Genomic DNA, 22,089 nt, shown 5'->3' with positions numbered 1-22,089 from the left:
AAATGATTCTATGATTCTATGATTGCAGAGTTGCAGTCTGGAATTACAGAACTCCTGGTTCTTTCATTACAGAAAATTACAGAATTCCTGGAATTCATTCTCTGTATGAACTCTGCATCAACAGTTCTGTGTCTCCTATGAGTGTAATAACATTCCCTACTGGAAAAATCTTCTGAAGATATTCCCTTTTTTCCTATATCTACACCAGGCTCATCTTTTAACACCTGTCCATGTTTAGATATCATAGTTCTTCACACATGATGACATAGCTGTGGCTAAAGAAGATAAACTATACCAACTGATGAAGAATATGCTCATTAATTACTACTTTTAGTGTTGATCACTGCTTTCCTCCCGTTATTTGTGAGGAAACACATTCCTTATAAGCATCTTCAGAAGCCAAGAATGGAAACATTCTTGGTGACCTGCAGATTTGTTTCAGGGTTTGTGTTTCGTTTAGTGTTTTGTTTTTTTATTCTGCTTTGAAGTGTTTTACAGAATTGCTGTTTGCAAAACCAAATTTTCAATAGAAGCCTGCCCTGGCCCACTCTCCCTCCCTTCCCCATGTGATTTTGTCTCAACAGCACAGTGGTGCTAACAAAATATTAAATACGAAGAGACCAAGAAGAAGAAAATAATCATTTGTTCATCTTGATGCTTATTTCTTAGTGTACTTAGGTAGGTGGTAGAAATGCTGTGATATTTGGAATTGCTTGATTTCTGTGTAGTATTTTCTTCTACTAGTCTGTGTCATCTCCTGTAGCTGCTTCAAATAAAGCGTCAGATTTTTAACTTTGTGAGGAACGGCAGTGATAAATGGTCTGCAAGGTATATAGATTTGGAAAAAAGAAGAATAGAGAAAATAACTAGAGAAGAGTCAGAAAGATGTTTGGTGAATATCTCTGAATGTTTGGGCATGACCTATCATGTAATCAAGAATATAAATACAAGTATTCTTTAAGTTTATTTAATTTATTTTGAATCCAAATAGCAAATATACACTAAATAGATATATAAAATATCCATTTTATACAGTACTGTCAGGATTGAGAAGTCTATGTTCTGACCTATGTAAGAAGTCAGGGCAATTGAGTTCCAGCTATCTGCTTGCGTTCAGAAATGTTAAGGTACTTACAAGGGATTCTTAACCTGTGTGATGTCAAATATAAAAAAAGGAAAAAAAATAAATGAAGAACATGATTACAATTGTTATAGATAAAAGAAAATGGTTGTGCTGGCCTAAAGGGAGTTTAATAATCATTCCTATTAAGCTTCTAGCATATGATAAATCTTGAATCCTACTTTTTAATGTTCAGAGTGCATCAAATTATAATGATAGCAAAACACTGAAGGACGTTTCCCTCTTAAAGTTGAAAAAAACGAAAACAAAATAAAACAAAAGAAAACACTTTTTTGGAAAAGTTTTTGCATTAGTTCTTGATATGAAACTCACCTTTGTCTCATTTAATAGATTATAAAAATATGCTCTCATTTAGAGACAAAATACCTCACTGTACTGTACCTCTTTATTACATCTTTGCTGGTTATCAAAAACAACACAAGAAGTTGTCCTTGATTTTTTTTGCAGCTTTTCTCAAAAGACTTTCTGGCAGAGGAAAAGGTCCTTACTGTGGAAAAAGTAATTTCTGCTTGAGTTTTAGATTTGAATGAGAGACTATTTCACACCTATGTGATTTAAGTAAAGAATTTAACATCTATAATAGGAAACATCAAATATAGTTTCCAGTTCAACTTCAAGAGTCCTTCCATAATATATAAAGGCTTTTCTTTAAATTACTCAGATCTAGAGTGAACATTGTCAAATAATACAATTGATCCTACTAACATACTGTTTCTAATTAATTATCTCTGCAATAGTAATACTTTGTAAACTGCTTGAATAGTGTAAAATTGGCATTTTTCTTCAAATTTCAAGTATTGTAGAACTGATTTGAACAAGTTGCTTTTTGAAATGTCTGCCTTTGGTATCACTTGAGGAAATTTCCAAGTTGCACACTGTTTCTGGCTAAAATGCAACGGAAAGTTGAGGGCTGAACCTCCCAGTACTTTACAGGATTATTGAAGAGGCTTATGCCGCTGTATAACGCTTTCTTCTTTCTTCTTCCTGTTGGACAGAAATCGTTCACTCCCAGTTTGGCAATATGATTAGAATGAAGGAAGACTACCTGCAGCGATAAGAGACAGTAAAATACAATAGTTAGCATGTAAATGGGAAAAATACCTAAATATTCATTGGCATATAAATAACTGAGGTTTGCCATAAGATCAGTTGGATGCAGACCTTGCTAGTAACAGGAATTAAAAATTTGTATTGAATCTTTAGAAAACGTCTCCCTCCTGCCACAGTCTCTCCCACAAAATTATTAAGTTAGTATATGACCTGCAGATATTTCAGTTCGGGTAATCCAGGAGGAACTTTCTTGAGCTTATTCTTTTCAAGGTGAATTTCACGTATACTTGGTATGTTGGCAAAACTTCCGTTTTCCACATCTTTGATTTTGTTATTCCCAAGGCCTAGCCTAGAAAATTGTACAAGGAACATTTAATTGAAGATTAATTGAGATTCACAACAGCATACTTCAGCGTACTTTTATTTTTTTTTAAAGACTGAAATACAGAGGAATAAACATAGGGGAAAAAAAAGAACTGGGTGGAGATGGTGAAATGTTACTTCTCATAGAAAAAAAAAAAAGCGCACCATTGAGCTCACAAATATTTTTTTCTTAATTTCATCTCCAGTTAAAGGACCACAGCAGCTAGCCTGATGTGAGCAACTGCCCAGTGCTGCATACAGTTTTTGACTTTTAGTGGCAATAGTTAAAATTCTAAACATCAACCAATCTGCTTGTAAAATAAATTATGCACTTTTATCGAGTAGTACTGCCTCACAGTAGTAAAAAGTGATGTTCTGATAAACTGCCAAAGAAGAGCAAGTTTTGTAAAGAAAGTTATATATGTAGCTTAGTCAAAACTTTTTATTTTAGAAATAAGCAGGACTACCTTCTTTCTTACTTCCATGTTTTCCTTAATTTAGGCTGTAGCTAGGCTTTTGCTGTAAGACTTTAGCCGGCGTTGCTAGGAGGGTGATTCAGAAGATGAATTCAGTTTCAGATTCACACTACCTCCATGTGGACATGCTCTTTCCATGTACTCTCCAATCCCCTTTTTCTCCTTTCTTGATTTCTTCAGAAACTAAGGTTGGTATCTATACACAGTTCAGTACTCTTTGATAATAGTTTCTATCACCAAATCCAAAATTCAGTGGTGCTCAGACATATTTTCAGAGTATTTAATGGAGCTTTACAGAAAGAACTTCCTTCTTTCATCCGCTATCAGTGATAGATTCCTCAGAAACATGCATTTTTTTTCTTCTTCTTAAGTTACATCGTTAAGTTTGGAAACAGTTATCAAGTTGTTTCCTTTACCAACAACAGTATTTTTCTCAGTCTAGTTTTCAGGAGGTGAATTTACCTCCTCTTACAATTTAACATTTTCCCATGTGTTTGTATTAAAAAAGTCTCAAATTTCCCTATTCATGCCATCCATTTCTATTTTTCTTCAGAGTGTGTATGGAATGTCTCCTTCCAGTACACGTAGACCTTCAGAATTTAAAAGCTGTTTTGAATCTTAGACCCTATAAATTTAGTTGCAAGAAAAGCATTCTGTTCCTAAAACAAAAATCAGTTGGTGTTGCTGTATACCTCAATTTGTGGGGTTATTTGTGAGATGAGTGACCAAGGAGTTAAAATGCCTAGGCCCAGTAGGAACCAGGCTGGAGAAAGATACCTAATTCTGTTGGTAAATCATGTGATTACCAAGAGTCATATGTTCTGAGTATAAGAAATATGTGCGGTGCTTAATCGAGACATATTACCACTAGCAAGTGAGGAGTTGTTATGTAAAATCCACACCATACTACATAACACTCAGGTGCCATGAGGCAAGAATTTCTGATGATTACTTTTCATAATGAGATGTTCTTAACACAACGATTTACTGCAAATTGTAGTCGAGACATGTAATAACAAGGCTAATGGTTGGGAGCTTTTTGGGGAGGCTTGGGGGTTTTATTTAAAGTTTGGTCTTATTTACAGCAATTCTTACTTAAGCACTTAAAATTTTTAATCCTCTTTTCTCCCATTAACAAAAGAAGTACCAAATAAAAGATCCTGCCGGGTCCGACATTTTACCCAGTAAAAGCATTCCACCTGGGAAATTCTACCTTTGAAGGTCTTTATACCGGTTAAAATCTTCAAGTTCGATTGCTGTGATCTTATTGTCATCTAAGTGAAGTTCTAGTAGACTGGAGGGCAAATCTGGTGGAAAACAAATGCACAGTATGAGAAAAATGTCAACTTATATCTACTGGGATATTTATTATGTTCCAAACAGCTTCTTTCCTTTGTGTTTAGGATTTGGTGAAGAATCTTGGGAGGGGAGGTTGTCTGTATCAAACAAATGGGTGTTAGGTACAAGTAAGTTCATTGCCAAAAAAAAATCAACATAGTTTGATTTAAAATAATAACATTAAAATAAAATGAAGTAATGTATATGCTAATGTTAAGATTTCAGAGTTGCAAAATTTGGTAAAATTTTATTAGCTTTCTTTATAATGGCTTTTATCTAGTTTTGGGTAACCTGTCCAAGATGTAAATGGTATGTTATGTGCAATTATCTAACAGTGGTCAAAATCCTACTCCTGTGGAACCTGTAAGTTTTTTGTAGATACCTAATTCCTCCGAAATGCTGTAACAATTGTGCTGTTACAGGTTCCAAGGTGTGACCAGGGAGGAGAGCTTTTGGAATTCTCTAAGCAAAGTGAGGTAGCTGGTGTGCTCTTTCCTGGTGCCCGTATGCAGGATGTTTTCTCATGTGGGACCGAATCATCCCAGTTCAGAACTGCCAGTGCATGGGCCAGGAGACAGAAAATCTTTTTTACAATATCCTGTTAGTGGGCGCAGAGAAAGGCAGTGAAAAGTTTGAATTTCCATGTGCTGGTCATATGTTCAGTTTTACAAGCATCTGTCTAGGTGGGACCCTGACACCAAACAAGACAACACAGGTATTTGTTTCTACCTTGGCTTAGGGGGGGGCACCTCTCCAGTGCCATTGCTGTCGGCTGTAGCATTACTCTGATGGAAAGAAGCAGTGTGCCTCACAGCTGGTCCTTATGCCAGCTGACAGGCTGTGAGGGGTGTGCCTGTGAGTGTTCGTTTGCCTTGTGTCCAGCCTACAATCCCGCTGGACGCTGCTTTGTGTCTGAGTTGCAATATTAAGAAGGAAGCCTACCCATTTATCTGTTTTAGATTTTAAGTGCATGGTGTAAGTTAGATTTTTCAAAAATCTTTTTCTGTCATTATACCATCTGCAGATAGAAGGATCTAAAAACTTAGTTTCCATTTGTGTAGCATGTGTTCACCATGAAATCTTGTTTGTTTATTATTTCTTTGTATATTCGACACCACATAGTGGACCTCGTGCTGTGTCTACTTCAAGGAAATGTATCTGTAACAAAGACAAAATCTGAATCATTTTATGTATGGCTTTTTTGATAAGTGATAGGAGATAGTATTATGAAGATACTAGAAGAATGTCCTTTTTTTTCTTGTGTGTTGGGAAGTGTTACCATAGGTGGACAGATAGTTTCTGATAACTAAGTTACCTTAATAATTGAGGTGTGTCAAATTTTTTTGTTGTTAGGGCGTTTTTTTAGTGTTCTCTTATACAGCTATGCTTTTGCATATATCTGTTTACAGGAAGAGATTAAATTCATAAGAAACACATTCTTTATCTGAATGATCCAGAAATATATATCCTAGGGGCCAAAATTTAGTTTTCCTGTAAGTTAATGATTGGTAAAACTTACAGTATTATGGTTTCTTTCCTTCCTTTTTCTTTTAGCTAGTAGTTTTGAGCAATTGAACATCATGAGAATTTGGTTAAATGCTACAGTGCCCAACAGAAAATTCAGGTAGAGTGTTGTATTGAGTGCCTTTGTGCTACTTCTTGGTATGTGGAGGTTGGTGATTTGTAAAGTTAGTGTTTTCATTTATTATTACCTCAAAATAACAAGTTGATTGTTTTATATGGAGGAGTGACTTAATTTTGTAGTTTACTATGTTGAATTTAATGAAAATATTAATATTAAATTTTACTTAGCAAAAACCCATCAGGAGATCTATAAAATGCTGTATTAGGTTTTGCATTAAGGTGATTATGTTGCAGAGCATGTTTGAGCTAGAGTCACTTGAAAATCCAAAATTGAAGCTAGAAGTTTTGATGTTTCATTTTAAATGCCTAAAGGAAGTGAGGATTCTATCCTTTACGATTCAGATCAAACCCCAGGGGGTTTATCCTTTCTTTGTAAGGATTTTTGAGAGGCTAATGTGAAAGAGTGAAGTGACATAATTTTTTTCACATTGATTCTCCTGAGAAGAATGTCTGGATGGCTCTGAGAGGAGTGGGGAGAGGGCAGGAGAGGGGTCTGGGGAGCGAACCTGTGTACATGAGCTGTAGCATTGGGTGCTAAGTGGAAAAGGAAAACTAAGGTAGAAGGTGGTCTGGTAGTAATGAACAGTACAAAAGTGAATTAGGGAGCATTTTAATAATCATATCGATGTCAAAGCATTTTATTTAGCAGCATATTGTCATGAGTAAAGTAGAAAAGGTAAAACAAAGCATACCTTTAGGAATTGAAGTTAGTTTAGCTTCTGCAATTCTTATATGATAGATATTTACTCCTTCAAAAGCTCCTGGCTCTATTCCACTGTTGTCGAGAGGATTGGCACTCATTTCTGTCCAAGGGGGGAAAAAAAAACAGTAGTACTTATGCCATAGAAATCTTATGTATGTTAGCCTGATTTGTGAACAGCTGATTTAATTTTTTTTTTTATGACTGCTGATGTTCAAAGCATTACTATTTAACTTTGATTACCTATTCTGAGGGCTGGAAATCACAGCTTTCAGAGAATAAAGGCTCTGACTTGGCTTGCAGGGTTACCAGAAACTTGACCTATGTAACAACTTCACACTGAAAATAAATGGCAAAAGATACAGTTTCCACATCAGAGTTATCTCTTCATGAGGAAATTGGACAGTGGGGAAATGTTTGAATAGCAATTCTATCTAGTATGTTACATTTTTTTCTATACAGACATTTTCTTTTCTACTTAGTTGGAATTACCTAAAACATGTAGAGATTGCATTCCTTTAAATGCGTCCTTGTGGATTTTCTTAACCTTATTAGCATGAATTCTGAGCTCTGTTAAAGTTTTCGGTAGATTTGTTGGAATCTCAGTTAGCTGGTTATGGGACAAGTACAGTCGTCGTAGTTTCTTTGTTGCTTGAAAGGCTTTTGGATGGATCTTTGTTATTTTATTGTTGTTCAATGCCAGTGCCTGTGAGAAATGGGAAGAGCAGTGAGAATACAATGTCTTTGTACAGGAACGTTATGATTATGAATTTTAAGCCATTAATTCAATATATATTTTAACAATTAAGTATTTAAAATATTTTATTTTTTCATCATACCAAACTTCTGGTATTACCAAACCGAGCATTTAGTATGTACTTTGGGCATTTAAATTGACTGTGAAAACCAAAAAAGAATCTAGAGACTGGAGCATCAACTGGAAGGTAGAGAAAAGCTAGTCAGAGCTGACAAGGTGCCAATGGACAATGAGAAGCATTTGCAAAACAATGTTTGTCTTCATGTGTTGTGTGGGATTGTATGGGGATTATGTTCTTTTGTTGTTTTTCCTTAATGCAAACAAAGCCTCAAAACTAAGAGTTTCATCTTCTGTTTCAGCATAATGCTGCAAAATAAATATCAGGGGTTTAATATGAATTTCTTAAAAGTTAATGTCTGGGTAAAACTGATAAACACACATGAATTTGTATCTTATTTGCCACTTTCAACTCCTATGAATTTAAATCTCTTTCCTCTGTACAGTACAGTACTCCTTTCTGGAACAAGTTTTTGTTTGTGGTTGCTATGTATTATCAGAGAATTTGTTATGAGTTACCACACACAACAAAATATGAGTTAACTGAAACTATTTTACATATCAAATCACATCTCTGCATTTTCATACCTAGACTATTCATTTTTGTTCTTTATTTACTTCTTTGAGCTATTGATAAGTCGTCTGCTCTCTGGAATTGTGGGAAAGAGAAAAAGTAGAGCAAACCAGAATTAATCTTTTTTTCCCAGAAAAAAATGAGGATAACTTGAGCAAATAAACAGGAAATGCTGCTTCTTATTCCAGGTTGCCATCTGTGCCTTTGGTAAGCAGATGAGTGCTCAGACAAGTTGTACAAAGTAAACTTTGCTTTCAGTAAAAATTTCGTTAGACTTTGCCACAAATTAGCTGATGAGAAAAATGAAAACAGCTCAGAGTTTAATGTTATCACATAGTTAAGTTGTGACTCAAATATACAGCGGGGTGACTGCTGATGGATTCCAGGGGCTTTCTCTGTCATTGCAAGTTAGTTTCTATATGATCTTTTATACTGAATATAAACCACAGTTAGTGTGTTTACCCCTAACTTGCTGGTAAGACCATTCTATACTCAGACAGGAGATCATAGAATCATAGAATCACTATCATTGGAAAGGACCTGTAGGATCATCAAGTCCAACCTTCATCCCAACATTTCTCTGACCACTAGACCATAGCCTCATGTGCCACATCTACTTGAACACCTTTTTTGAACACCTCCAGGGACGGTGACTTCACCACCTGACTGCTGATGGATTCCAGGGGCTTTCTCTGTCATTGCAAGTTAGTTTCTATATGATCTTTTATACTGAATATAAACCACAGTTAGTGTGTTTACCCCTAACTTGCTGGTAAGACCATTCTATACTCAGACAGGAGATCATAGAATCATAGAATCACTATCATTGGAAAGGACCTGTAGGATCATCAAGTCCAACCTTCATCCCAACATTTCTCTGACCACTAGACCATAGCCTCATGTGCCACATCTACTTGAACACCTTTTTTGAACACCTCCAGGGACGGTGACTTCACCACCTCCCTGCCCAGCCTGTTCCAATGCTTGACCACTCTCTCAGGGAAGAAATTCTCCCTAATATCCAATCGAAACCTCCCCTGGTGCAATTTGAGGCTATTTCCTCTCGTCCTATCATCAGTAATTTGGGAGAAGAGACCAACACGGGCCTCACCACAACCTCCTTTTAGGTAGTTGTAAAGAGCAATAAGGTTATTGCTCAGTCTCCTCTTCTCCAGACTAAACAACCCCAGTTCCCCCAGCCGCTCCTCATAAGGCATGTTTTCCAGCCCTCTCACCAGCCCTGTTGCCCTTCTCTGGACCCGCCCCAGCACCTCAATGTCTTTCTTGTCCTGTGGTGCCCAAAACTGGACACAGGACTCGAGGTGCGGTCTCATGAGTGCCAAGTCCAGGGCACGGGCACCTCCCTACTCCTGCTGGTCACACCATTTCTGAATTTGAAACACTTTGTTGCAAGTAATGAACTTACAGGATTCCAATTTTTTTTCTATCCTAGTTTAACCCATAATAATTAACAACTTGTAAACTCATTTGTAAACACTTAGATCTGGTAAATTTTCGATTCTTGCTCAGAAACCAAATACTGACTGGAAAGGATTTGTTTCATGTTAGTTTACTGTGTGTTTCATGTCATCCTAATATGGAACAGAATGTCTAGCTTGTGAAACAGATTTGTCGTTTTTACAATGAAAATTAAAAAACTGTCAAGATCCGTTGGTACTGGATCTAGATTGACACCTCATGGAAGTAAGTATATCAGATTTCATCTGCCTTCCCAGGCGTCTGAGACTCTTATTTTCTTTCATTATAAAACAGGATTATTGGGTACTCTAAGTATCTAGGTTTATCAGTTGCCAGCGATGCTTATTTTAAAGCCTGTCTCTATGTGCATGCTTGAGCATGTTAAAGACTAGTAGTAAAGCCCCTGACTTTTTCAGTGATTCAGTGTCACTCTGTTTTCTGGTCAGGTCAAATGGATTTGTAACATTAGTTTCAGTGGTGTCTAAGTTGTGTGCTGTGTGCTTTTGAAAATGCTCTCAGAAAATACCGTTCTACTTCTCCGGTGAGATTAGGATCTTTCTGATTTTTTACAGCTAAGCAGATAAGAAAGGAGTGCTTGTCTTGCAACATTTAAAATGTAAGAAATATTTCTGTGCGTGCTAAAGACTGAAGAAATCTTGAGGATCTGTTTGGTGAGGCAGATATGGCATGGACGTTGTAGAATGTAGAATACTTCTTACTGTCTGTCATCACTGGATGTTGTAAAAAGTAGCATATATCTTACAGCTCAAATAAATTTCATTCTTATTATGCAGGAGCATAGCAAATATGCAGGTATTGGACTGTTCTTATGGATACTATTGGAGAAAAAATACCATTTATATTTTAAAGTATGAAACTATTTCTCATTGCTAAATATGATTTCAATCTTAGAAAACAGCAAACTTACATAAAGTGATGTGAGTCCTCGGAGATCGTTTTCCTTGACCTCTTTAATTTTGTTGTTTTGGAGGTCAATCATACGAGTATCTGGTGGGATGTTGCGAGGTATTGATGTCAAACCTATTTAAGTATGTGACAGAAACAGAATCGTTATGTGCCTGTATGTAAGTCCAAAGAAATTATTTGCTGAACAGCAAAACAGAGTAAGATTGATAATTATCATGAGAAAGAAAATACAAACAGCCATAAAGCAAAGGACAGAAGGGAATATTTGGTAATGAGAGGAACTAATTGTATACAAATGTGTGACAAAAATGTGTGGGTAGTTTCAGGAGAAACTGGTTCTGCCCCTGACCACGAAAAACTTGAATGTGGCGCTCATTGCATCTGTGAAACAAGTAGCCCCAGAGCCCTGGTTGTTCTACAGGGAAACTGCCAAAGTCTCAGGAGCGAGCAGCCCTCGGAGGATCTGGGGCTGTGGTGGGCTGGGGGACAGGGCTGTTGTGGTGGCTTTTAGCGCTTGCTGCTCAGTCCTTGCTTCCTTCCTACCTCCACACTCCATTGTACTGCTGGAGTTGGGGTTGCTCATGTAGCTGTGTGGTTGACGTCGGGGCTGAGGAATGTATTCATGGTAAAAGTGGACAAAGGATGGTCTTCCAGCTGCCAGTACTTAATTATCAGTTGTATAAATTCACCGATCCAGTTAATTGTTCAATTACAAGAACACTTCAGTTCATGCCATCTGAGGTCCTGAATCAGCAGAAGAGACTAGCAAGGGATAGTAATTCAGTTTTCAGTGGAAATGCTGATGCATCAAATGTTAAATGCTGGTCCCGTTTATTAACAATTGCCCCAAAATTAATAGATAACAGTTATTCAAAGATGAAGACTGTTAACAGTTTTTTTTTTCCTGTGTGTGAACTCAAGGGGGTTTGCAATTTCTAAAGCAAATGCAATAACTGCAGTTTATTGCCGTCAGCAGAAGTTTGGTTTGGTTCCTTAATAATGACACATTTTAAACAAACATAGCAATCTATGTATTAACTCAATGTTTGTAAGATTTGAGGGGTCTAGGGTTAAGTTTAGGGTGGTGGTGGAGCTCTGATGAGAATGAATGTCATTGTCACTGTGCTAGTGGCAGGAGCATAGTCCTTTGATTACCCTTGTGGTTTATTTATGGCCTCTTCTTCTTTTATTATGTTTTCTTGTCATTTGGCCTATTGCTTTGTAGTTGTGAATGAAGTGCTTCTTCAACCATAGTCTTTTTTGAGAAGTCTAATAGCTAAAGCGAACTTTTCTGCTTTTCTGTTTGCATATAACTACATGCAAATAAAAGAGGAGAAAGTGTAATCTAAAATGTAAATATACGAATTTTTACATTCTGTGATTTTTCTCTTCATGCATAAAAAGCTGTGTAGATTATGATGTACTTACTAACCCAAATCACTGTTCAGTTAAATAGTTGTACAGTTATATGTTACATATTCTAAATGCCTTTCCATTCCAGGTTGTTACTGACAGAAGTCAGTGCTAATGAAAGGTGGCTATAGCAGCTTAGTAATTTTATAACTTGATGCACATGAACTAGGAAAATGTTTATGTTGCGAAAAGCGCTGGACACAAAGTAGTTGCTGAACATGAATCAGATATGGTTTGCAAGTGTAACTAAAAAAAGGCAAGGTCCTTTTGCAAATAGTTAGTACAGGAATATGTGTATACATGCAATTTATGGAACTGTAAAATTCATCTTTTAAAAGGCAAATTCTCCAAAAGAGAGGCTGGTGGAGAACAGACACATAAATTCATTCTTACCTAGGTCAGAGCAATGAACAACTCTCACATAGCACTGGCACCCAAAGGGGCATGTCGGGAACAGATCAAAAGGAATGAGTGGTATAATTGGTTCAGTTGTTGGAAATAGAGAATTGTCATCATCGTCATCATCGTCGTCTTCTTCCATATCTTGGAGCATCATATTCTTTAGTGTAAAATATGAAGGACCAGTGAAAGGTTTGGCAGAGCACAAAGCCAAGAAGAGAAGGAGCGTGTATTCTTTCATGTCTTAATCAGGATAGCCAATCTTGAAGGGGACAGTAAACAAACAAAACCAAGCACAAAAATCAGTGAATGTAACACAACAAATAAAGGTATTAAACTATTTACCTTACACACCTGACTGGGAAAACCAGGAATAAAGTTCTACAGTATCTGGTATTACTGGAGTAATAATGATCCAGAGTTCAAAACCCTTGGAGGATTTCTGCGTACTCTGGTTTTATTCTAAAGATGATTTTATTGACCAAATACTCCTCTAAAACTAGATGCAAAAGAAAACAGAGATAGTAAGAAATGCCTCAGGATGTTTTGCAACTCTGTGAGAAAAGACTGTAGATTCAGCTGTCAGCTCTGCTTTGTTCCTTTCCGAAACCCAATTCCAGAAGTTGTTTGGATCCTACAGCACCCTATCTGGACCAAGAGGGGCTGCTGTAAGTTTTCTTATGCATTTCCTGCTTATAAAGATGTTTCTATTTAGACTGTCATAGTCCTCTTTAGCAAAATACTAAATGGATGTCAATCCTTGTTTGATCACCTAATAAATGCTTACTGATCTGTTTATGGCTGAAAAATGTCTTTATGTAGACATTTTGTCATTGGTCCTCAGTCACAGGAAAAGGAGCATGCTGTGTTGTACAAGGGTGTTGACTTGGCTTATTCAAAATTCTGAGGTTTTGTTTGTTTGGCTTCTTTTCTGTATGAGGTCATTTTGATGTCTTGCATATGGTTCTTAACAGCATTAAAATGCTGTGTGTTGTATACGTTGCTACTACTAAAACTGTTTCAGAGTGTATAAAAAGAAAAAAGCTAACAGTATTTAGATTACATGAAATTCACCCTTTTGAAAAGAATGCAATGACTCCTTCCCCCAAATGTGTCTAAAAAGAGAAGCACAACGTGCTATCTTGTGTGTATGCAGCATATGACTGTAAGTTTAATTTTGATTTCAGTCTTCCAGTTGTATGCTCATTTGAGTACTGATTTAGCAATCTCTAAAAAGAATCGTCGTGTATTTTCCCCACATATTTGCATTTGTGTTCAAAATAATGTTCTCTTCTAATATTTCTAAAAATAATTTTATAGTTGTACTTCCCATCCTAGGCAATGTTTTCTTGAAAGAGTCTTTGAACAGTGCTGAGAACAAGATGTGGAACCTACTTTTTTGAGAGAGAGACATATCTGCACCCATGTCTGGCTGGTAGACCTTTGAAAGATTCGGCCCTTTCAATCTTGTATTTCAGCTTCAGCAAAACAGTTTAAATGTTCAATACCTTGGTCATAACATTGATTGGAAGATAAGGAGTTTGAAGCCTTTAAGGCTTGCAAGTTCTCATTATCTTTGGACATGTGTTTTGATGGCTGGGATTTCACAGCTGGACACTCAGGCTGGTCTTCCCCTGCCTGCTTGGATATTGTGTCAGAACTCCCTGTGCTTTATTCAGTGGTATTGTACGATTCCTGCATGTAGGATATCGGGTATGGTTCTGCGTGTAGCATGTATCGTGTCTTGGGACATCTGGCTTCTAAGTCCTCGCTGACGTCTCTGTGATAGGCATTGGAGGTATAGCTTTACTGAATCTAAAATATAATCTTTCGTGTACATTCTACATGGGTCTGGTGCTAGGAAGTTGTCTTATGAAACAATTTAAAAATCTGTTTCCACACTTGAACCTAGTAGCAAATGGATTGCGTATTTCCTTTTAGGTTATTCAAAAAACTAATTACAATTTCAAACTATGAAAAGGTTGAGGCTGTGATTGCATTAGTGGCCATTTGGAACTCTTGAAAAGTATATGCTGCTCACTAACAGTTCTAGAAAAGTAGTGTTCAATTATGTCATCAATGACAGGTATTAGTCCTGTGAGTTAGCTCTCTTCAAAACAAGTCCCTTTACAGAAGGAAGCCTGAATGGTAATACTTTTTTTTTTTTTTTTTTTTTTTTTTAAAACTAAAGCAAAAAAACCCTTGTTTCCTCTTCTTATTTTGCTGTTAGGAAATCTTGATTGCCAATTGGCTTTGTAGTTAGGGGTGGTAATGGAGTTTGAATCCAGGTTTGCATTGGCCAAAGAATTGCCAAAAAGCAGATTCTAAAGAACTGGATTTTACAGAGATTGGTTTGTTTGTTTATTTGTTTCTCCTTGCTGATGTCTTGAGAGTCCCAGTAAACAGATGTTGATACATCTCATTGATACATCTCTAGAGAAATGCTCTGACTCTAAAGCTTATGTCAAAGAACTTATATAAACTTTCTGCATGCTTAAACTTGAAGAGTAAGAGAACTAAAAGAAAATGCAAGCCTAAAATCCAAGATCTGAGTGATCTTTCTGGAAATACTTCAATTAATTATTTTATACTGATAATTTGATGAAATATTTAATTGTTTCAGAAAGTATGAATACAGCTGTATCCACTTTGTCCACTGCTGCCACTTGAGGCTGGTTCTGCTCCCAGGTACATACTTTGAGTTCTGTCATGCCAGCTCTTCCACTCAGGCTGTTCACTGAGCTGATTTAACTCACTAAACCAGCATAAACCAAGTGTGAGCAAGAAAACAAAACAAAACAAAACACAAAAAAACCAACACATTCTTTCTGAGTGAACAAACCAAATCAGTCTGAATGTCAGAGCCAGTATCAGTCTGAGAATCAGAGCTCAAAGGAATGGGTGGAGCAGCCCTGTTTAGGGGGTTGGAACATTAAACAGAGAGAGGGAGGAAGAGGTGGAACAGCCACTCTTGACATAGCCAAGCTCTTAGACAGGCTCAGTTGTCCTGTTGGATAACACCCTGAACAGATGCTTGTTGCTTGGACAAAGTCTGGCTTTGTCCATTCTCATTTTTACAGAGTAGAACACTGAAGATGAGTTTGAGAAAGAGCATAGCAAATCTGAGGAGGGCTCATACAACTCTTCATTACACCACCTTTATAGCAGTCCTACTTCTCCTTCAGTACAAAAGTGTGTGAACAGCACCTTTTCGCTGGAACACTAGCCACCCCAAAAGGAGGTAACTGAATGTAGAGATGCTGTAAGGCTCACTTCTTTTCTCAAGTATGTAACAATCCTAAAATCGCTGTACTAATTGTTTAGGACATACTTATCCTCACCACTGTGATGAGCTTTACCAAAATTCATATTTGCCATACAACATGTGGAAGACTGGAAATTTTTATGCTGTTAGTTTAGGATAATACTTACCATTTATAACTAATTAAATGCAGGTGATGTCACAGTATGTTAATCTGATTAAGACCTTTTAGAGATTGTGTACAAAATCCCCAGGTAAGTGTGCAACAACTCTCTGATGTGGAAATTCTAAACATGAAATATGGGAAGAAAACCACTTTCTGGGAGGATAGAAGCAATGTTATTAGCATGGGATGTGCACATAAAAAAGAATTCATCTGGATTCCTTGGCAGCTGCATGTCAGTCCTGCAGCATGTGGTCTCTGTTTTTTTACCGGTTATGACACTGATGGAGTTAATAGGTAAAGTTTTAAGACTCAAAAAGACTCTAAATTATATTTGGAAATCACTTCTGTTACCGGTGCATGGAGGCGAATTTCCTATGGCATTGTTTCTGAAAAAGCAATGTTTAAATCACACAGTGGTGGTCTCTACAGAGGCAGAGAAGAATCCCAGTGTTCATTAATAACACAGATCATTGCACTGTGCACAGATTTTGTCCAAAGAAAGGCAAGACCATAGCTGTTTTGAAAGCTACATTTAAAAATAGTTCTGGTTCTATTAGTCATTGACCCTTTCCAGAAATAAAAGGAGTTGATGTTTAACTCTTTGTCTACACTATTGATTTACTTAAATTGCTGAAGACAATCAGGAGGGAATTTGTTGATCAGTAAGATTACTAAAGAAATTATTCTGTCTTGAGAAGTAGTCCAATATTGAAGTTGAGTACTATAATAATGAACAACATGTTTACAAAATAAATAAGTTTAAAGAGTATTTACTTTTTATGGAAGAATGCTTGACTCGTGTGTATTACTGAATATGATCTATGAGCATTTTTAGGGTGTAGTTTATCTACAGTTCATTCTTTCATGTGCTGTTTTTAATTACTTTGCTGATACCTACTTTATAAAAACCCCAACTTGAAAACCAGATTACAGAAAGTTAACTCTTAGTTGTCACTATAAGAACTGTTGTCATTTTAGGATAGGTTTTCATAGATTGTGATAACTGAGGAAAAATTTTATTGTCAATTATTAAGGCTTTCTGAGAAGTCTTTCTTTAATAGTTTAATAATTCACTGTGGCATTTTTAATTTTGCAGCTCAGATGTAGTAAATAACAAATTATTTCAGTTGCAAAGTTGATATTCAAATATTCCATTAAAAAAGTGGTACTTCCCACTCCAAATTACCTGAAATTATTAATCTGCATATAGTGACTGATAACCTGTTGCTTAACTGTTTATTGATATATATATAGAATAGGTATTCAAACTGGACATACCTTGCAAATTTGATAATTCTTCCAGAAGCAGTCTGTGATAATCCACCTGAGATCTCTATGTCCAGTTATTTCATATTAAAAAAAAAAATAGAGAAAAAAAGAAGTTAAGGCTGCGTTCTATGAAATGGAAAGTAAATATAAAGAAAAATTCCACTTCCAGACTTCTTGATCCTCCTGGCACTGTGGGTGATACCAGAATAAAGTGCTGCTTCAGATTAGCCCATCTTAGTACTGAAGAGTGATATTAAGACGACTTGTTACCACTCGTATGTTTTTCATCACTGCCTGTATTACAGCCAAAACTTCTGGCTTAACTCTAGACATCTAGTGGAAGAGTTTGTAAAACCTGTAGTTTAATAATAGTTGACATCAGGCCATTGGAAGTACAGTGAGGTCCATTTTCCTGCTATGAAATCACACTTATTTATGATTTCATTAGCCATTATTCTTTAAAAGGTGTGAGTTGAATAAAAGTATAAAACCTTAGCCAGTGGCAGAGTAAACCAATGTCCTATAGCGATCAGTATGTTGCCAAACCTTTCTAAAGTTATAAAATTAGGACTTTGTTGTGTACCTATGTAGAAATTCTACCTCTTGTTTACAGTAGACAATTGTCTGTCTGGGAAATGCGGTTCAAGAATGTAAAATGTAGATCAGACTTTATTATTCAATATAGTTTCTTTCTCACGTGTATGACAGATAAAGCATATCTTTTATTTAAGATGGACACAATATTTGCAATATTCGGTGATAAGGATTGAAGAATGTAAAACAAACTTTGAGAATTTGCCCTCAGAGTTTGCGCTGACATGTACATCACAATATTTAGAACTGGGCTATTGTCTGTTTACCTTTTGTACGCTGCCTCTTTATGTGCACTTCCGAAATGTATGATTGAGTTTACCTGCAGTATGTTTCATCCTCCATGTTTGTGGTTTTAAATTTACAATACTTTAGACCTGTCCAATTCCACGCACATCTGACTGCATCTGTTTCTTTAATTAGCTCCTTTCTGTCTTAAGAGTCTGGTTTTGCTGTGGAAAAACAGCCTGGAAATTTTATTTGCCTTTTTTTTTTTTTTTTTTTTTTTTTAGTAGACATGCAATGTAGTGCTGTTTGCAATGTGACGGTTTATGTTGCATAATAGTTATTTTGTCTACTCTTATTTTCTTAATGAAGAAAAAGATACTATGCCAAAAGTAAAAACTTTGCTGCTATTGTATCAAACAAGATAAGGCTCGTGTGGCCTGCTGCATTGTTTTTGCATGCGTTCCAGTTCCAGTAGCACAGATGAACTATGATAAAGATTCTTACTATCACTTTTCCCAGGGAATGAAATTACAGTCTCAAAAGCAATCACATTCCCACATAAAAATCTGAAGAGTGTTCTTAAACTTTTTTGAAATCTCAAATTGCACGTATCTGTGTTCTCTTCCCTGCATTTAGAAACCGAAGCTTCCTAAGCAAACACTCCCCTGTGTTTTGAATAACTTGGTTTGGATGAGTTTACTCAAGCAAATTTTTTTTTTTTAAACAGCAATTTAATACTAACCTCCAACACTTTCTTGGCTGTTTCACAGAAGAGAGTGCGGCCTGAGAGCTGTGATAGAAATGTCCTGGTTTCTTCTTTTTTGTTTCTCCTTTCAGTAGTGAACTGTTGAGTCAGCAAGTTCAGTTTTACCGCAGTGCTCACTGTTCATGATGTTTAGCAACATCTCCATTTTGAATACTTTATATTATTATTTTCTCTTTTTAGTTGATTCTGTTGGTAGGAACGCATTCCTGTGTGTATAAAGTTTGTCATAGTCATGCTACATAATGAAGCTGACACGCAGAGTGGTAGTATCTCGAAGAAATGTAACGATCTTACCTTATAATACATTATCCATGTATTTTGGGTAACATATAGTATCAATATGGTAGAAGTAAATATTGTTTACATTGACATACTATTATGTAGTGAAACTGTTCTGTATCTCAAGACACAGATTTAGTATTTTGATTGTTAATATAATTACGTTCTAAAGTAAAATACCTAGAAGTCACTTTTTCATGCCTCTTGACTATCAGATTCTGGACTTTAGCTGTTAGCTACTGATAGCAATACTAAAAAATAAAGTAGGCCAGAGCCTGTCAATCTGGTTTAGGAGCGTGTTCTTTTTAACATTTGCAGCATATTTCCAATTTACTAAAACCTAAGTACTACTGCAGAATTCCTCTTCAGGATCACTGTTTCCAGTAGACATTGATTTTTGGACCCAAAGTCATTGCATGAGCCAACACAGTAGGGCAGCTGTGGAGTTCTGAGTGAAAGCTGGAGTGTGCAAACGAGGGAATCGATGCTTGGTACTGGCTTGGGTCAGTGCTCCTCTCGCTCCTGAGGGGATGACTACCATGTACTTAGGTAGAGTGTCTGGCAGGTAAAGCTGCAGCCTTCTGAGGCAGGATTAAATGCTGCTTTCTTGGCAGTGTTGTTAAGCAATTGATTTGAGGTGATAGAGCTGAAGATGCTATTAAAATTAAAAATAAGGATGTTCCGCCTGCCATCACATTAATAGTGAGACACTGTTTTTAAATGACCTGATAGAAAAATATGTCTGTCACAGTTGTTTAATCCATGATGTTGGGGTCTTAATGAAGAAAGATACTCTCAGTTAGAAAGTCGTCTGAGTGTATTTTCCTTACAAGCAAATGTATGTCTATTTTCCTATGAAATATCCCATGCTTAAATAACTAAAAGATTATGTGAGCTCAAACTGCTCAAATCGTTTCAATGATTTCTGTTTCCACTAGTGAAAGAATTGGTTGGAAATGAGAATTCTGTCTTGCCTTAAAACACTTATGTAACTTTTATGAGTAGCATAGGTTAATTTCTGAGGCAAAGGCTAGGAGTACATCCAGCATGTTGCGGTTCAGAATAGTTTTTCACTAATGTGAAATATGCAAATGAAAAAAAAATTTGGACAGTGTTTTATACTCAACATTATCACATCAGTGATATAAAAGACTGTCTTGATTCCTTTGTTGGAAATTGATATATTTGTTTTACTTTCTATGTCTGAGCAAGCAAGCATGTGCTGCCATATGTGGCTAATGCTTACATTGCAATCTCATGTTCAAGCTGGTCTTGTATAGGTTTGTTATTGTAAGGCAAAGTAAGTACCTTTTCATCTTCTAGCACTGTTTATAAATGTGGTTTACATAAAGTGATGAGTCTAACATCAACCGCACAAATATGTCTTGGAGGCTGCCCATCACAATTTAATAACATGACATATTCCTTTCATGCTTACAAGCAGTCCACGTGGAGTGCAGTCACATATTTTGGTTTTACCTAAGTTTTGGCTCTTCTCAAATTAAGCTATTTAGGCTAGCGGAGTATAGAAAAATAGTTGTTTAAGCTAGCTAAATAGAAAAACTATTCTTCAGCTTCTTTAGTTCATCTTGATTCTTCAGCATTTGTATGTAAATATACAAAATAATCATTATCATTTATTATCATGCGTAACTCAAATTATTAATAGATGCATACTTGTTTTGCATATTTTTGGCAGCTGATTTAGAAACTGCAATGAAATATACTGTTTAATTTTTCAGTCAAAGCCTTTAGTTCCTGGCATTTATTAGCAACACATCCCTATTGAACGGCCATTTCTAGCTTGCAGTATTGAGAGATCGTGTACAAAAAGAGCTCTGGAGTCAAGTGTGCACCTACATGTGTCTGTGTGATTGTCTGGCTTGTCAGGTGTTGTATGCATGCAGGAATACGCTGATCTGGAATGACTGGAGAGGCAAAACAGCAGCCTGAAGAGACAGATCTTATTTTTCACTCTTGTAGATAGTTTGTGTTGCCTCAGGGGAAGGTAAGTTAGCTTTGCTCTACCTCAGGCTACAGATTAATACCAATTTTTTTAATGCCGATTTAAGAAGCCTCCAGCAATTTATTCCCACCTTGATGCTCATCACCTTGATTCTGTAAAAATGGTTTCTGTGCTCAACTGCATCAGGAAACTGCTCTGCTTGAAAAATAATCTGCTTGGGGAATGAAGGTCTTGAAATCATTTTGAGTTCTCTACCTGTCAATTGTTAGCCTTGTTTTTGATGCTACTCTACAAGTGTAAATAATGTTACAGGGCATTTTTATGGAGTTCGGGTATTTATCTGCCTTACAGACATTGGAAACACCAAACATTCTTTCATAGAAAATCAAACAGTAGTTAAAATGAAAAGCTCTGCAACCAGTGCCAAACTACTGAATCACTCCAACAATAAGTTCTAAAGGAAAATTTTCTGTGTCAGAATACAAGCTGGACTGAGCACAATATTTCCTCATAGACTATCAAACACTTACTCTGCCAAAGTTTAACAATTTAAAAAAAAAAAAAAAAGTAACCTGCAAATGCTGTGGTTTATTTGGTTTTTTGTTTTGTTTTGTTTTTCCACTTTCCCCTTTATGAAATGAATAGTGAGAATAACATGGAAGTGTAAATGATTAAGTTTTCTAGTACACAACCTTTTGCTAGATTCATAGTGTTCAGAACATAAGGGCAACATTTAAAGTGGTAGCTGTCATCAGTTTCTGTTGAGTTAGTAGTTTTAAGAAACAAACATGGCCATCCAGTCCTTTTATTCCAGAAAATGTGGAATAAAGTGTTCAGTGTGTTGAACTGCAAAGATAATTTATTTTGTTTTGATATTATATTTTTTCCTAACTTTACTTATCAGCAAAAGTAATTTATACTACGTTAGATAGCCAAAGATCCAAAAGAAGGTGACTTTGACTCAGTTTGTGGTAGACTATTAGAGATGGAAGCAGTAAATATCCCACTTATAATGTAGTAAGTGACTACAGTTTGTGCTTCTGTGTCTGATGAGGAACATGGGTCCCTAAACGTTTGCAGGTACTCCGGGCATATGCTGTGTTGTAGATGGAAAAAGTAACAATATTTCTAGGAAGATCTCCAAACTACATTTATTTGCAAGCTTTGAAACACACCATTTGTTACATCAGTGTAGTCAAAATGAAAGCTTTTGGAAACATTGCAATAAAAAGAAGGATGTTAAC

The 22,089-nt window shown here is 36.3% G+C and overlaps 1 protein-coding gene across 1 annotated transcript; it reads right to left on the bottom strand.

Annotated features, from left to right (window-relative positions):
* Positions 1-1,711: 1,711 nt before the first annotated feature.
* ASPN (asporin) lies at positions 1,712-12,559 on the bottom strand. Its single transcript, XM_008935565.1, has 7 exons — positions 12,313-12,559; positions 10,508-10,620; positions 7,205-7,418; positions 6,705-6,815; positions 4,244-4,337; positions 2,402-2,540; positions 1,712-2,186 (listed from the first exon to the last, which is right to left on the bottom strand). Exons 1-7 carry the CDS (start codon positions 12,557-12,559, stop codon positions 1,989-1,991), a joined length of 1,116 nt encoding a protein of 371 aa, XP_008933813.1. The 3' UTR covers positions 1,712-1,988.
* Between the last annotated feature and the right edge of the window lie 9,530 nt (positions 12,560-22,089).

Source organism: Merops nubicus, unplaced genomic scaffold (genome assembly GCF_000691845.1).
Source record: "Merops nubicus isolate BGI_N331 unplaced genomic scaffold, ASM69184v1 scaffold40932, whole genome shotgun sequence".
NCBI lineage: Eukaryota > Metazoa > Chordata > Aves > Coraciiformes > Meropidae > Merops > Merops nubicus.
This window is presented reverse-complemented; position numbering and strand designations above follow the sequence as displayed.